The sequence below is a fragment of the Henckelia pumila genome, chromosome 3, assembly GCF_033568475.1.
Source record: "Henckelia pumila isolate YLH828 chromosome 3, ASM3356847v2, whole genome shotgun sequence".
NCBI lineage: Eukaryota > Viridiplantae > Streptophyta > Magnoliopsida > Lamiales > Gesneriaceae > Henckelia > Henckelia pumila.
The window spans coordinates 75368545-75386040 of NC_133122.1; the positions used below are offsets into that span (position 1 = coordinate 75368545).

The window sequence follows — 17496 nt, forward strand, 5'->3', positions numbered from 1 at the left end:
AGGTAATAAACAACTTCGGTAATAACACAAGTTAAGTAAAAACACACATTTTACTTCAGTATTTAAAAAAACACGAGCTTCACTTATTTTTTGAGAACATATTACTTCGGCATATATATTTTTGCTGAAGTAAAAAGTCAAAAAATAATTTTTTTAATGGTAAATAGTGAAGTAAATTCCTTCATCTTTCTAAAATTCAATTATTGTCGTTGACTTACGGATCGTAAAAAACCCAAACTCCATCTATCCCCTTCTTCCAAACTCCATCAATCCCTTTCTTCAGCTCTAGTGCCCTGCCGATTTACAACTCCAGCTTTCCACCACCATTTTCAACACTACGTGAAGAAATCTGGATTGATGGAAGTAATTAATACTTGTACAAAAAATGAATAACGAATTTGACAAGCCCGAATCTTCATCTGCGAAGTTCCTCCAAACAGTACAGTCTCTTCGAGATCTCGAAGCTAATTGGAGCGTGGATTTAGCAAAGAATTTGGAAGAGTATCTGCTAAAAATTTGCTCTGGTGAGATTTTGAACAACGAAGATTCCCTTGGCTCTGTAAATTTTGCTGAAGGTAAGTCTGTGCGCTTCATTGCACTTAGAATTTATTTTTTTATTTTTTTGGTTTAATTCAGAGCTTATTTTGCTGTTCTTGCGTGGAATTTGTAGCTGCTTTGGTGCTTCAGGGATCGGTGCAGGTTTATGGTAGGAAGGTGAAGTATTTGTATTCCCTGGTTCTGCACGCTTTGGAGTTTATTTCCAAAAATAGGTTTAACTCTAAATTTTTAGTTTTCTTGAATTCATTTTTTACTCCTATAGCTTATTGGAGTTTGCTTCTTGTTGGCTTTTGTCTTTGAAATGTGAAATGTGGAGGTTTATATTACTGAGAAAATCTAGAATTTGTTTCTCAAATTGTCATGGATAAATATAACATCTTGTTGTACGGGACTGATGGTAAGCAAGACTGTGAACCAACTGAGAAATTTATCATTTAGCATCTATGTATGGATAGCTTTGTGGATTCAACACCTATAATAGTAAGAATTTGTATTGGTTAAGTGTTATTATTTGTGCCAAGCGGATGTACATGGCTAAGCACAAAGAACTAGTTCATCTAATATCTCATCTATTTCTGGAGGACTAATGGATCTGGGACACATTTTGTTCATTTACTTGATAAAAATAAAACAATTCTAAATCTAAGCCATTGGACTTGTTCTTGTTGGAAAACTGGCGAGTTCCCAGACCAATTACGATTGATACCCGGTGCAGCGGAAGTTTAAAATTTTCTCATGGAACGATTCCATGGTGTGGGTATCAACCATACAACGATTGAATTACGTGTGTGTAAAATTTAAATAACAATTAAATAAATTTTACCTCAAATCTCGCAACGAGATTAATGGACACCAACAGAACAATTCTGCTCTTGTTGTCTCTCCCTGGAACCGATGAACGCCTTCAATCAGGTCCACGAACAGAGGTTTAATCCCTCTGATAGATTGCACTAGAAAATCTATCAGAAGTTTTCTGCGAAGAGAATACACGAATTTGATTCGTTATTCCTTACTGCGATTCAAAATCACAGACCGGAATTTTCTCGGGCAGAGCAAAGGGAGGGGACGGCCGATCGGTTTTGAGAGGGTCTAGGGTTTTCGAAATTTGCTCTCAAAATTTATGACCTGTTGTGTGTAATTTCTGTACTGAAATAACTTATTTATAATGCAGGCCACTAACACCTTAGGGCCCATTAGTCATAAGCTGGGGCCCGACAAGCAAAGCCCGCTCGTTCAGAAATTAATATAAAATTCATCGTGACTCCGATTGATGAAACGATTTCACCAATGTGCACAGAAACCATTTCTGCACGTTTTAAAGTCAAAATAAATTTTCCTGAATCCGAATTCAGTGGTTTCCAAAATGTCCATCCCTATGTCATTTTAGGAAACCCTACTCCCTTACTCTTAATTAAGAAGTCCAACTCCTTAGTTCATTAAATTTAACTCTTTAAATTTAACTATCTCAACGGGGATTAAAACTCCATTACACTGTGTGACCCTCAATGGTTCAGGGATACAGCTAGCCGTGGGCTCACAACTCCTTGTGACTCGGAACAACACTTTCCGACTTGCCCAACGAATCATGGTAAAGCGCCTAGCAACATCGCCCCATGATTCCCTAGGTATCACTGATAGTGCCTACAAGAACCAGTAGATTTTGGTTAGCGTACAGTACGGTCCCTTCATCCATATATCCCGATCGAATCAACAACCATTGGTATATCGAGAGTCGCTCAAGATTCGATAACTATGCAATGCATCTTGAAGATCAAATTAGTGACATCGCATGTGCTACTAAGAAACCATTTCTTAAATCACATCAAGTACTCTGGCCAGAGATTTGTCACACTAATATCTCCTCAGATCGCATAGGATATCCACACTCGCAAGTATGTGGTGAATCCTTGACAACAATGCATTGACTCCTATATGTGTCGTAACTGTACCCAATCTCGACACCTGATGACCCCCTCAGAGTCGGTAAACGAGTCAAAGCACAGTACTAGCATATAGAGTCTCCATGATGTTTCAAGTCGTAAGGACTAATGGTGTACAACCAAAACCGCGGACTTTATCCACTCGATAAGTGATAACCACTTGGAAAGTCCGGATAGGGTAGTTCGACTATTCATCCTATGAATATCCATTTGCATGCTTCGAACATCTCCATGTTCCCTACCAATGAAACGTGGTACTCCGCATCGCAAATGCTAGTCTCAAACTCGAGCGATCCTTATCCTTATTATCGGACGGCTCAATCGACTAGGAACGGTTTTAGAATATACAGTGACTATAAGATGTATTTCATGATAGACATCTCCATGTTCTACCACATCTTACATACACTATAGTATATTCAAGGTCTTTATCAAAACAACAATAGTATATCACAATATAACAATATGAAGTAATATAAAGTCATTGCCATAAAAGTGTAAATAATATTAAACAAAAGATTGTTTATACAAAGAGTCAACAAAGCCCATAGCCACACAGTTGGCTCACTGGGCACCCACTCTTACAATCTCCCACTTGCCCTATAGCCAACTAGTCATACTACGTAGACCCATTGCTTCGCGATGTTTGTCAAACAATGGTCCTGGCAAAGGCTTAGTAAGTGGATCAGCGATATTGTCTGCAGAGGCCACTCGTTCGACACTGATGTCTCCTCTTTCCACAATCTCCCGGATTATGTGGTATTTCCTCAGTACGTGTTTGGATCTTTGATGAGACCTTGGTTCCTTTGCTTGAGCAACGGCACCCGTGTTGTCGCAGTACACCGGGACTGGACCAACAAATTCAGGAATGACGCCCAACTCTTGGACGAAATTCCTCATCCAAACGGCCTCTTTAGCAGCAGCTGATGCTGCAATGTATTCAGCCTCAGTGGTGGAATCCGCTGTGGTGTCCTGCTTGGAACTCTTCCAAGAGACAGCACCGCCATTGAGCATGAACACAAATCCAGAGGTTGACTTCGAGTCATCCACATCACTTTGGAAGCTAGAGTCGGTATAGCCTTCCAGTTTGAGTTCTCGTCCTCCATAAACCATGAACATATTCTTAGTCCTTCGCAAGTACTTAAGAATGTCCTTCACGGCTTTCCAATGCATCTGACCAGGATTAGACTGATATCTGCTCGTGACACACAGAGCAAATGCTACATCCGGTCTGGTAGATATCATCCCATACATGATGCTACCTATAGCTGACGCATATGGTACATGTGTCATATTCTCTATCTCTGCATCAGTCTTGGGACACATAGACTTGGATAGAGAAACTCCATGACACATGGGTAGATGTCCTCTCTTGGACCCATCCATTGAAAACCGTTTCAATATGGTATCGATGTAGGTTGATTGAGTGAGTCCTATCATTCTCTTAGATCTATCCCTATAGATCTGTATCCCAAGAATGTAGGATGCCTCACCCAAATCCTTCATCGAAAATCTACCTGATAACCATATCTTTGTTGACTGCAACATCCCTACATCATTCCCAATGAGTAGGATGTCATCAACATAAAGTACTAAGAATGTCACCGCATCCTTAACTACTTTCTTGTACACGCAAGGTTCCTCCGGGTTCTTGATGAAACCAAAGTCTTTAATTGTTTCATCAAATTTCTGGTTCCAACTTCTTGATGCTTGTTTTAGACCATAAATTGATCTCTGAAGCTTGCATACCTTATGCTCGCTTCCCATGGATGTGTACCCCTCAGGCTGCTTCATATAGATTTCTTCCTTAATGTCTCCATTAAGAAAAGCAGTCTTCACATCCATTTGCCATATCTCATAGTCATACCATGCAGCTATGGCAATTAGGATTCTTATGGACTTGAACATTGCGACTGGTGAAAAGGTTTCATCATAGTCAACTCCTTGCCTTTGAGTATAACCTTTCGCCACCAATCGCGCCTTGTAGGTCAATACCTTACCATCAGGCCCAAGCTTTCTTTTGTAGATCCATTTACACCCTATTGGAACAATTCCATCGGGAGGATCCACTAAAGTCCAGACTTGGTTAGTATGCATCGAATCCAATTCTGACTGCATAGCTTCAAGCCATAAATTCGAATCCGCATCAGAAATTGCTTCCTTGAAGCTTCTTGGATCACATCCAATGTCGGGTTCATCTTGACCCTCTTCAAGAAAAAGACCATATCGAACTGGAGGTCTAGAAGTCCTCTCGGATCTTCTAGGTGCAGGCGTGTCCAGCAATGGTTCCTGAGGTGTGGGATCGTTATTTTGTATTTCGGGTTCTTCTCGAACTTCTTCGAGTTCCATCATCTCGCCTTTCTTATCCAATAAGAATTCCTTCTCCAAGAAGGTGGCATTCCGTGAAACAAACACCTTTGTTTCAGCAGGATAATAGAAATAATATCCGATTGAATTCTTCGGATACCCCACAAAATAACACAAGCTGGATCGACTATCCAACTTATCTCCCACTGTCCGCTTCACGTAAGCAGGACATCCCCAAATCCTCAAGTATGAATACTTAGGAGCTTTGCCATTCCATAACTCGTATGGTGTTTTGTCCACTGCTTTAGTGTGGACGTTATTCAACAACAATACCGCCGTTTCAAGCGCATAGCCCCAAAACGAAGGTGGAAGCTCAGTGAAGCTCATCATGGATCGAACCATGTCCAACAAAGTTCGATTACGACGCTCCGATACACCATTAAGCTGTGGTGTCATAGGAGGAGTCCACTGAGAGAGAATCCCATTCTCTTTCAGATAGTCCAAAAACTCGGTACTCAAGTATTCTCCACCTCGATCCGATCGAAGTGCTTTAATACTTTTACCTAGCTTGTTTTCTACTTCAGCCCTGAATTCTTTGAACTTTTCAAATGCTTCAGACTTATATTTCATTAAATATAAATACCCATACCTTGAATAATCATCAGTAAAGGTAATGAAGTAGGTGTGGCCATGTTGAGTCCCTACTCTAAATGGACCACAAACATCTGTATGGATCAAATCCAACAGATTTTGACTACGTTCAGGCTTCCCCTTAAAAGGAGATTTAGTCATTTTCCCTTTAGGCAGGATTCACAAGTAGGTAGAGAGTTAATATCAGACATATCAAACATGCCCTCTCCCACTAGCTTGTTCATCCTCCTTGAGGAAATATGACCTAGTCTAGCGTGCCAAAGGTTTGCCGGTTTTGACTATCGATTTTCCTTTTGTTTGTTGTTGCCGGTTTGTCAATACAATTCACTGGAACGTCTTTTAGTTTTAAATTGTATAGATCGTTTTCAAGTTGTCCATTTCCAATTAAACATTCATTCTTGTAAATACTGCAAATCCCATTCACAAAATTACAAGAATAACCATCTCTATCAAGCATAGAAATAGAAATAATGTTTTTAATTAAATCTGGCACAAATAAAACATCTCTCAACAATAATTTAAAACCATTCTGCAAAATCAAACAAACATCTCCAATGGCCGTAGCTTCAACTCTGGAACCATTCCCGAGCCTCAGCTGGGTCTCACCCATTCTAAGCCTGCGACTTCTTGTCATCACCTGCAAATCATTGCAAATGTGAGAACCACATCCGGTATCCAATACCCAAGAAGTTGTATTAAGTGACATGTTTATTTCGATATAGAACATACCCTTTGCAGTTCCCAACTGCTCAAGATACTCCTTGCAGTTGCGCTTCCAATGACCCGGCTTCTTGCAGTAATGGCAAACATCCTTGGATTTTCCATCGTTTGAAGCCTTTGTCTTTTGCTTCTTCTCGGGTTCCACTTTCTTGGGTGGGGCAGAACGTTTCTTGCCCTTCATACTTGGCCCCTTCTTAGCAGAAGATGAGGAGCCCACCAAGAAAGCTGGCTTATCCTTCTTAAGTGTGGATTCATATGTAACGAGCATATTGACCATCTCTTCAAGGGTGGCCTCTATCTTGTTCATATTAAAATTTATCACGAATCCATCAAATGAAGAAGGAAGAGATAGAAGCAGCAAGTCCACATTGAGTTCATGCTCCAACACCAAATCAAGGGTCGCTAACTTCTGTATGAGCCAAATCACTCGTACCCCATGATCACGGACCGAAGTCCCTTCACGCATGCGGCACGTCATCAACTCCTTAACAGTAGAGAACCTTTCAGCCCTCGACTGAGCCCCAAAAAGTTCCTTGAGTTGCGTGTGAATGTCAGCAGCATTCACCGTGTCCTCAAATCGCCTCTGGAGTTCATCAGACATCGAGGCTTGCATATAGCATTTGGTCTTGATGTCATGGTCACACCATGCATCAAGTTTGGCCAATTCCTCCGGACTTATGTCAGCTGGTGCTTCCTTCGGAGGTGCTTTCTCTAACACGTAGAGCATTTTCTCCGAAGTTAAGACAATCTTCAACTTCCGGAACCATTCCGTATAGTTGGCGCCAGTCAGCTTGTTTTGTTCGAGGATCGAGAATAAAGGATTTCGCGAATTCATTGTATGAAATACTGAAAAGGAAAAACAGACATATATCAATGATTGTTTAACAATTTACTAAGACATAAAATAGGCGAATTTAATTTTATGAATCTCACTCCCACTATTTTAACGATTTCACCACCCTCTAGTGAAAACGGGAAACTTTTTCCTTAGTGAGAACATGGAGTCCAATTGACAAACTTATGGTCCCGAATAATATCAGCCAACCATAATTCTCAAAAGGTAGAGCCCAATTGCTTCCAAAGCAACCCCCATGTATTTACCTCATGTCCAATAAGGGCCCAATAATATGACGCCGTTTAAAGTGACATGTCAAGATGACCCATCAATATTAAGTTGTGATGGACGTCCATGTGGATCCCCCAATAATATGAGCCGATCCCATGGGAGTTCCACCCAACTTACAACATTTGTCGATCCAATGTACAGCTTTCCGACGAACGGGCCCCCCCAATAATATGAGCCGGACCGTATCCGCGGGTAGCATCACATACATTGACCGTTGATGGAAGGTAGGAACATTTAAACAATATTTAAATTTCCTTTATTTATCTTGATATAAATTTTAAATCATATTTAAAATGAGGGATTTTATTTATAAAAATATTTGTCTCATCATTTTTAATTTATTGCATGCATTGCCGGATTCACGCAATTTATGTCTAAACATGCATACAATCATAATATCACATATTATATAGGATGATCGATTCCATTTCTAATTGACCCGTGGTTGCCAATCACGGGTCTTAGTCCAATCCTAGGTAATATGCAGTATGCAAATGCAATCCTATTACATATGCTTCCAATTTACATTTCTTCAGTCTTCATTGTCTGCTGGACCCACCATCTTCAAATCTTGATCTCCCACTAAATCTAATGTATTTACAATTAAATAACAATGACAAGTAGGGGATACATTTTTAGGGGTGGGAACGGGCTATAAACCAAGCCCACTTTTATTACATATGACATTCATATCGGGCCATAAACCAGGCCCATTAATAAAACCAACAACAATAAAGACAAAATGTAAATTCCTAACATACACCTACAAAATTGGTCATGGCAATCGATCATCCTTATCCAATAACATTTAATTCAAAATTAATTTATTGGATAACATGCTGTGGCAATTCAAATTTAAACAAGATAAAATCATATTTTATATATAAAATCACATTTCACATATAAAATCATATTTTATCTCCATATCAAATAAAATCATATTTTATCTATAAAATCCAATTTTACAAATAAAATCATATTTTATCTAATATATCATAAGATCATATCTTATCATCAATTGTACCAAAATAATTGATTTCAAAATTCAATTTACGGATAAAATATTAAAATTTTCCAAAAATTCAAATTTATCCAAAATCAATTTTAAAATTTACGGACTCGAACAATTCGATCCGAAATCTCGTGAACCAATCAAAAACAATTTTTGACCGGACCAAAAATAAAATTTTAAATATTAAAATTAATAAAAAATTAAAAAATTAATTTTTCCCGCGGGCCACCCGGGACACTCCCGGTCGGCCCGCACCCGGGCGCGGGCCGGGGGCAGCCCGGCTGCCCCCTTAGGGCAGCGCCTGGCGCTGCCCTGGGCGGCGCCGAGCGCCGCCCTGCGCAGCGCCCAGCGCTGCGCTGGGCAGCGCCGAGCGCCGCCCCTGGGCAGCGCCGAGCGCTGCCCTGCGCAGCGCCCAGCGCTGCGCTGGGCAGCGCACAGCGCTGCCCTGGGCGGCGCCGTGCGCCGCCCTGGGCGGCGACGGTCGCCGCCTTGGGCGGCGCTGTGCGCCCCCTTTGGGCGACGCCGTGCGCCGCCCGGGGCAGCAACAATTGCTGCCCCACCGGGCAGCGATCCAATCGCTGCCCGGGTTTTGCCCCGAAAAATTTTTTTTTTTTATTAAAAATATTTATTTTGTTTCATAAACCGAGACTCAAAAATTTTGTACAATTGATTATTCAATCGATTGATCTGAGCAACCTGGCTTTTGTCTTTGAAATGTGAAATGTGGAGGTTTATATTACTGAGAAAATCTAGAATTTGTTTCTCAAATTGTCATGGATAAATATAACATCTTGTTGTACGGGACTGATGGTAAGCAAGACTGTGAACCAACTGAGAAATTTATCATTTAGCATCTATGTATGGATAGCTTTGTGGATTCAACACCTATAATAGTAAGAATTTGTATTGGTTAAGTGTTATTATTTGTGCCAAGCGGATGTACATGGCTAAGCACAAAGAACTAGTTCATCTAATATCTCATCTATTTCTGGAGGACTAATGGATCTGGGACACATTTTGTTCATTTACTTGATAAAAATAAAACAATTCTAAATCTAAGCCATTGGACTTGTTCTTGTTGGAAAACTGGCGAGTTCCCAGACCAATTACGATTGATACCCGGTGCAGCGGAAGTTTAAAATTTTCTCATGGAACGATTCCATGGTGTGGGTATCAACCATACAACGATTGAATTACGTGTGTGTAAAATTTAAATAACAATTAAATAAATTTTACCTCAAATCTCGCAACGAGATTAATGGACACCAACAGAACAATTCTGCTCTTGTTGTCTCTCCCTGGAACCGATGAACGCCTTCAATCAGGTCCACGAACAGAGGTTTAATCCCTCTGATAGATTGCACTAGAAAATCTATCAGAAGTTTTCTGCGAAGAGAATACACGAATTTGATTCGTTATTCCTTACTGCGATTCAAAATCACAGACCGGAATTTTCTCGGGCAGAGCAAAGGGAGGGGACGGCCGATCGGTTTTGAGAGGGTCTAGGGTTTTCGAAATTTGCTCTCAAAATTTATGACCTGTTGTGTGTAATTTCTGTACTGAAATAACTTATTTATAATGCAGGCCACTAACACCTTAGGGCCCATTAGTCATAAGCTGGGGCCCGACAAGCAAAGCCCCGCTCGTTCAGAAATTAATATAAAATTCATCGTGACTCCGATTGATGAAACGATTTCACCAATGTGCACAGAAACCATTTCTGCACGTTTTAAAGTCAAAATAAATTTTCCTGAATCCGAATTCAGTGGTTTCCAAAAATGTCCATCCCTATGTCATTTTAGGAAACCCTACTCCCTTACTCTTAATTAAGAAGTCCAACTCCTTAGTTCATTAAATTTAACTCTTTAAATTTAACTATCTCAACGGGGATTAAAACTCCATTACACTGTGTGACCCTCAATGGTTCAGGGATACAGCTAGCCGTGGGCTCACAACTCCTTGTGACTCGGAACAACACTTTCCGACTTGCCCAACGAATCATGGTAAAGCGCCTAGCAACATCGCCCCATGATTCCCTAGGTATCACTGATAGTGCCTACAAGAACCAGTAGATTTTGGTTAGCGTACAGTACGGTCCCTTCATCCATATATCCCGATCGAATCAACAACCATTGGTATATCGAGAGTCGCTCAAGATTCGATAACTATGCAATGCATCTTGAAGATCAAATTAGTGACATCGCATGTGCTACTAAGAAACCATTTCTTAAATCACATCAAGTACTCTGGCCAGAGATTTGTCACACTAATATCTCCTCAGATCGCATAGGATATCCACACTCGCAAGTATGTGGTGAATCCTTGACAACAATGCATTGACTCCTATATGTGTCGTAACTGTACCCAATCTCGACACCTGATGACCCCCTCAGAGTCGGTAAACGAGTCAAAGCACAGTACTAGCATATAGAGTCTCCATGATGTTTCAAGTCGTAAGGACTAATGGTGTACAACCAAAACCGCGGACTTTATCCACTCGATAAGTGATAACCACTTGGAAAGTCCGGATAGGGTAGTTCGACTATTCATCCTATGAATATCCATTTGCATGCTTCGAACATCTCCATGTTCCCTACCAATGAAACGTGGTACTCCGCATCGCAAATGCTAGTCTCAAACTCGAGCGATCCTTATCCTTATTATCGGACGGCTCAATCGACTAGGAACGGTTTTAGAATATACAGTGACTATAAGATGTATTTCATGATAGACATCTCCATGTTCTACCACATCTTACATACACTATAGTATATTCAAGGTCTTTATCAAAACAACAATAGTATATCACAATATAACAATATGAAGTAATATAAAGTCATTGCCATAAAAGTGTAAATAATATTAAACAAAAGATTGTTTATACAAAGAGTCAACAAAGCCCATAGCCACACAGTTGGCTCACTGGGCACCCACTCTTACAGTTCTTGGAGGTAAAATATACTCTTGCAATCTAAGTTTCAGTATGTGAAGTAAAAAATTTCATTTTATATGATCTTGGCTAATTGGAGCTGCTCGCCGATGGAATAATCGTATGAATCCTTCTCTTTTCCTATCGATTCGGGTTTTTAATGTAATTTTTGGATGAGTTTTCTATGTTTTTTCCTGAAATCAGTTTCTGTTTTTTTTTTTCACTTCAATTCGGGTTTCCTCTTTTGATTTTGGTTTCAATGTTTCGTTATCGTTGTTCCATCAATCCCTTTCTTCCAAACTCCATCGATTCCCTTCTTCGGCCCTAAAACCCCTATGATTGAGATGTAACCTAGCAAACATTGAGTTTTCATGTTACCATGGATTATTGGACCACGGCCTACACATATTGTGTGTCATACCAAAATACAACTTGATATCTACCATCCTATACTTACTAGTGAGTTTTATTATGTTATAGATTGTTTAGTAAAATGGGATTTAATACAAGTCTTTGTTGAAATTAGGTATGTAGGTGGTCCTGTATTGGCGCGAAAAGTTATCAGCACTAGCCTTTCACAAACAGAATTGTCTGTTGAAGTTTATCCTATATGGCTTCAGTTGCATTTGATGCCAAAAGGTGTCAGTTCTGTCATAAGAATAAGCAAAAAGGTATGGCGAATGTGTTCCCTACTCCCAAAAGGAATGAGACAGTTTATTATTCACCTTTTGCCATGGCTGCCTATTTTCTAGTATCTGCTACACTGAATTTCATCTGGCAGGAAAAGATTGGCAAACTTCACCAAAGGGCTTGTGAGATTTTTGTATCTTACCTCGAAGCAAGTAAGACCTTGTCCTATGTTACCCTGTTCTCATATGTGTTTGTTTTCTTAAACTCACGATGATAAATTTAGTCAAATAAATTTCCTTGCTCAGGTGTACATTTGGGATTACTTCAGTCTTAGAAAGCACGCATTGATGAGTGACATGGAAAAGACGCTTGACGATGCAAATATTCAAATGGATCAGGACGTGGGTCTCTATGTTTCACCTTCTATTATATCTGACAAAATCATGTTTATGTAAAAGCGCTTTTTGTTGGACCATAAGCTGAATTTTCGTATGCGCATGTCCCATTAAAAACTCAATGCTCAGATTGGTTGCTCATGTCATGATTTAGTCTGTCGTAAATCATAGCGTTTCAAGAAGCGATATCAAATATTTTTTGAGTGAAACTCGTTCTCAACTCTGTATGAAGTTTCTTGCAGATCACCTATTATTGGTTAATTGATATGTTTACCAAGTTTTACCTGACACAATGTGTGCATCTTATGTTCTTTATGAAGCAATCTCAGAAGTGATTACAATTCTTTTCATTTTTCTGGTTGGCCGATGTAGGCATATAGGACATTTGGGGTTTGGGGTGGAGTTTGGGTTTTTATTCATAAGGTATTTTTGAAAATTTATTGGTTATCAACTTTTTTTTGTCCCCATATTCTTATTGTATATGATTGTTCAATTTCTTTTGGGGTCAAAGAAAAAACTATTGTCTAAATCTGAAGAATATTTTTACTGAATGCATGTTATGTTATTGAAAGAAATATTACAGTAGACATTCTTTGAACTTCCTAATGAATCACAGAAGTCTCAAGAATGTTTTCTTGATTGATGAGTTTTGATTGATTTCGATATAAAAATTATAAGCCTTAATTTTCTTTGGTTTTCATAGTGGATTTTATTTAATTTTTTTGAAGAAAAACCAACCGTTATGGTAAAATGGTTTTTTTGCATTATTTAACTTTTATGTCTCATGATTTTTATGTTGCCAAATCTTTGATTCAGTGGTTTAAAGGGTTTAGCTTTCTTTTTCTTCTTCTTGTTATAAATCCTTCTGGTAGCATTTTGTTTTTGCTTGATATTATCGTAGAGAAGCTAGAAAATATTGATATGCCTTGATCGGGTTTATGGTAGACATGCTAGAGGATAGTATATCTGGATGAGAACTTTTATGTTTCTTTTGGTTTTATAATTAAGTAATATTTCCCTATCTTCAGATTTTGATTTTGAAATATTGAATTCGGCTGTTCAAAACTTGATTTCTTGTTTTTCTAGTGATATTTCTTAGTTTCGGGAGACCGTTCTGTATCCGTGGAGGTCAACAACTATTGTTCTTCTTCTGAAAGGATCTTTAGTTTCTTCTGAAAACTTGGCGAAGATTGACCATGGAGCAGTTTCAGCAGGTGGAGGCAGGACCTGCTGGCTCTGTGTCGAAGCAGCAAATGATTTTCATGATAATGCAGTTCTTGGGTGAAGAGAAGTTCAAGGAATCAGTACACGAGTAAGTCTTACGGCTGCTTTTAAATTATTGCTTGATCATGCATTATGAGTTAGAGGATAATATCCGTCAACTACTATATTGTGTTTTCTGAGGATAAATAAATCGCACTCTCGAGTACAGAGTAATCTAAGCTTCAGGAAAAACAACTAAATAAGCACCTTTTTTAGGAATATGAGAGTAAATATAGCCTTCTTCATCTTTGTTCTAATGTTTTATTTTATCTTATGTGTCACAGTCTATGCTCTTTTATTACGGTTTGTCTAGGAGATGTTCCACCAAGAAATTAACGAAGTAAAAAAACATTATTTTGATTTGTCTATTAATGAAATTACTGAAGTAACAACTATTCTATGACTTCGGTAATTACATTAATAGACAAAGTAGAAGACTATATTTCACTTCGTTTACGAACCGAAGTCAAAGCATAGTTGTTACTTCATCAACTTCATTAATTGACGAAGTAATAGAATATGTTTTACTTCGCAACTTATGAAATTAGTGAAGTAAAAGATATGTTTTTACTTCGCCACCGGTCCGATTATGAACCGGTTCTGCCTCAATGCATCGACCAAATACTTCGGTAATTTAAGGGATACGACTTCGGTGATTACGCGAAGTAAAATAGTACCTAAGACTTCACGTGACACTACTTCGGTATTTATAATCCTACGACTTCGGTTATTAACCGAATTCTTAAGCGATTTTTCTACTAGTGATACGAGTGCATGCAAAATATACATAAAAATAACATAAAATAATGCACACAAAAGATACTTATCAACTCCCTCATACTTAAACCTTTCTCACCCTCGATCAAGACAAACAATGCAACAAACAACAAAGTAGGAACAGTTCATGGGAATTTGCCTCAGAGAAGTCACATGCCAAATTAAAACACCCTTGACTCTCCACAATGCACCATCGGTTTAGTGTGAACGTGTGTGTGTGAACTGTCATTCCAGTTTCATGCAAATTTTTAAAGAATTCATTTTAAGAATGCTTAGCGACCTAATAACACATCAATGCAAGAGTCACTCGCATGCATCCATTTCTTCCAATTACCTCTAACAAACACACCTTCCTTGAGATTATTTTTACGCACCGCCGGATTTTGCACCCAGCTTTCTTAAGCCCCATTAATTACCTGCAAACTTAGCTATAACTATGATAAGATTTGGATTTCAATCCCCTCGTCTATAGCCTGGATGGAGCATCAACCCCATTGAATCCGTAGACTTAGTTTCAGACTAGGCGATTAGGATTTCAATCCCTTGCCTGAAACCCGGATGGAGTTGTTATTAAGTTTTCAAAAATGAACTTTTAATTTTTATAACTTTGCAACCCCATTTATTCCGTATACTTAGCCATGGACAAGGTAATTAGGATTTCAATTCCTCGTCAATGACTCGGATGGAGTTGAATTTCTCAAAAATTCGTATCAATATCAATTTTTCAAAAATTTTGGTGCGCCCAAGATCATAAGTGCAATTGTTAGAGGATCATTAAAAATCAAAGGACACAGTTAAGATCACTTAGCACCTAGTATCGTGCAATGGTCAAACAGACAGAAACATCATCAATTTTTTCGCTACAATTTACTGGTCTTGCACGAGTGCTTAAAAAGATTCACGGTTCAACCTACAGTTTCTCATATCAAATCAAGGGAAAAAAACAAAAAAAAAATCACAAAAATCAAAAATTCATATCATCATTGGCTCCCAATTATCATCTTACTCAACACACATGAAAACAACAACAAAACAGACACGAACTATATGCAAACAAACTAAAACATGACAGATGCAACACAAATATAACAAAAATAAAAACATAAAAATTAGACTACCCTTCCCCATACTTATCCAAAGCATTGCTCTCAATGCTTTAGAAACAATAAACAAAATGCAGAAACGAACAAACACATGCAAGACGAACAAAACACAAGAAACAAAATAAAAATAACACTCTCCTGGTCTGTGATTCATCCTCTTCCTCTATTTTCAAAATTCCAAAGAAACTTCTCTTATCGGGGCAACCTATTGAACATGGAAAGCGACGGGTAAGGCTGTGGATTAACAAAAGATAATAAAAAGAAAAATAACAATAAAAAAATAATGAAAATAGAACACTCGATTGCCTCCCAGTCAGTGCTAAATTTATAGTCTATAGCCCGACTATATAGTATCAACCATCAAAAAGCGGATGCCGCCCATAATAAGAATCATAAGAATCTACATATTACTGTTGATTTTCTACGCCCTCAAGCTTGGCGTGATATTTACTTTGTAAGCTCGTATGTCTCCTGCTGGCTTGTTGTGCCAATTGTCCCTGCTTCAGACAGAAAACCTTCTATTATGATTTTCCTATCTTTTGCTGGCTTTTCTGGATGGAGAGCGTGCTGCTACATATCTAACCAGTGATGTTTGAGAGGAACTTTTACACGGAGCTGCAAATGATATAACTCGTCGATATTATGAATTAGTTGCCTAATGTTTATGCGGTAAATCGTCCTAATGTAAACATAGGATGGTTGGTCTCTTGCCTTATTTTCTCACTAACTCAGTTAAATTATAGATTCATGGAGGTGCCCCTGTATATGGTTTTTCCTCTGTTATTGGGAGACGAGATGGAGGCCTGAAACTTTAGCTATAGTCTGGATATTGGAGGTTTAGCTACAGCTACATCGCATGCCCAATTATATTATTGGTGAGTTTCCACATAATTTATTTGTCTAGATCAGGTGCACCTTGGGATGTTTCTGGTGAGATTAAAATACACTAACTGCTTCAATCATGACAAAATTTAATATTATTTAGGAACTCAGAAGGAAATGGGGTCTTTCCTACTTGTATCCACTCTATGGGAGGCTGATGACTGGGCAACCAGGGGAGGTCTCGAGAAGATAGATTGGAGCAAGGCCTCATTTAACGCATACTATACTGACTTCGATATCGGAGGTCTCGAGAAGATTGCTTTTGTGACACAATCATTTTTTTCTAAATTGATGTTTTAAACTTAATTTACTCTAAACTTTTGTGGCTTATGGCTAGTGTTTTAGTTGTTGGTACACACGTAAATTATGACCAATTTGTAAAAAATGTAAGTAGTTTTGATCAACTAATTGTGCATTTTATGACGTTTTAAACATTATGGACAATTAATTTTTGTAAATTGATTTAATGGGCATTGGATTTCAGAGACTAAAGACAAAGGTTTTTATTTTAAATAGAACTGTTGTTTATTTTGATCAACGACAACGGTTATAAAACATTGTGTAACCGTTGTCTATTGTAGTGAAAAACATCGGTTTTTAAACGGTGTCTATATTGTAAAACCGACGTCTTTTTTCTAAATGACAACGTTTTAAAACCGTTGTCTCAAACGACAAAAGACTACGGTTTTTCACTGTAGTCTATGACCACATTTTTTTAATAACATGATTTTTAACATCGGTTATATTTCTGCAAAGGCATCGGTTTAAAACCGTTGTCTTTAACGACAAAAGACTACGGTTTTTTACCGTAGTCTATGACTGCACTTTTAACTACATGACTATTAACTACGGTTTTAAACCTCCATTAATTAACTACATTTTTCCACCATAGTCTTTCAACGTTTTTGTTGTAATGAGTATATTTACCTCTTTGAAGATCAAGTGGCCACCCAAGTTTCAATGTCAAAACGTACGTCCATGAAGAGGGAAATATGTGAAAACCCTATTTGGATTTTGAAAAATTCCAAAATCAAAGCACCACCATCATATTGAAAAAGAGAAGATACTTGGTAAATCAAGGAGGAAATGTACAAGAAGTACAGTTACCTCTTTTAAGATCATGTGAACCCAACTTTCAAGGTCGAAACGTACGTCCATGAAGAGGGAAATATGTGAAAACCCTATTCGAATTTTGAGAATTCG

The 17496-nt window shown here is 38.4% G+C and overlaps 1 protein-coding gene across 2 annotated transcripts; it reads left to right on the forward strand.

Moving 5' to 3' along the window:
* The first annotated feature begins 231 nt into the window (after positions 1-231).
* LOC140891325 (uncharacterized) lies at positions 232-16764 on the forward strand. 2 transcript variants are annotated; one of them, XR_012152486.1, is made up of 8 exons: positions 232-575; positions 671-770; positions 11770-11914; positions 12025-12085; positions 12179-12274; positions 13355-13580; positions 16155-16286; positions 16397-16764. XR_012152486.1 is itself a non-coding variant. In XM_073299768.1 (5 exons), exons 1-5 carry the CDS (start codon positions 386-388, stop codon positions 12205-12207), a joined length of 525 nt encoding a protein of 174 aa, XP_073155869.1. In that variant the 5' UTR covers positions 232-385; the 3' UTR covers positions 12208-13344. The 2 variants fall into 2 exon arrangements, 1 of the variants encoding a protein (XP_073155869.1); XM_073299768.1 differs by lacking the exons at positions 13355-13580; positions 16155-16286; positions 16397-16764 and having other exon boundaries at positions 12179-13344.
* Positions 16765-17496: the final 732 nt, after the last annotated feature.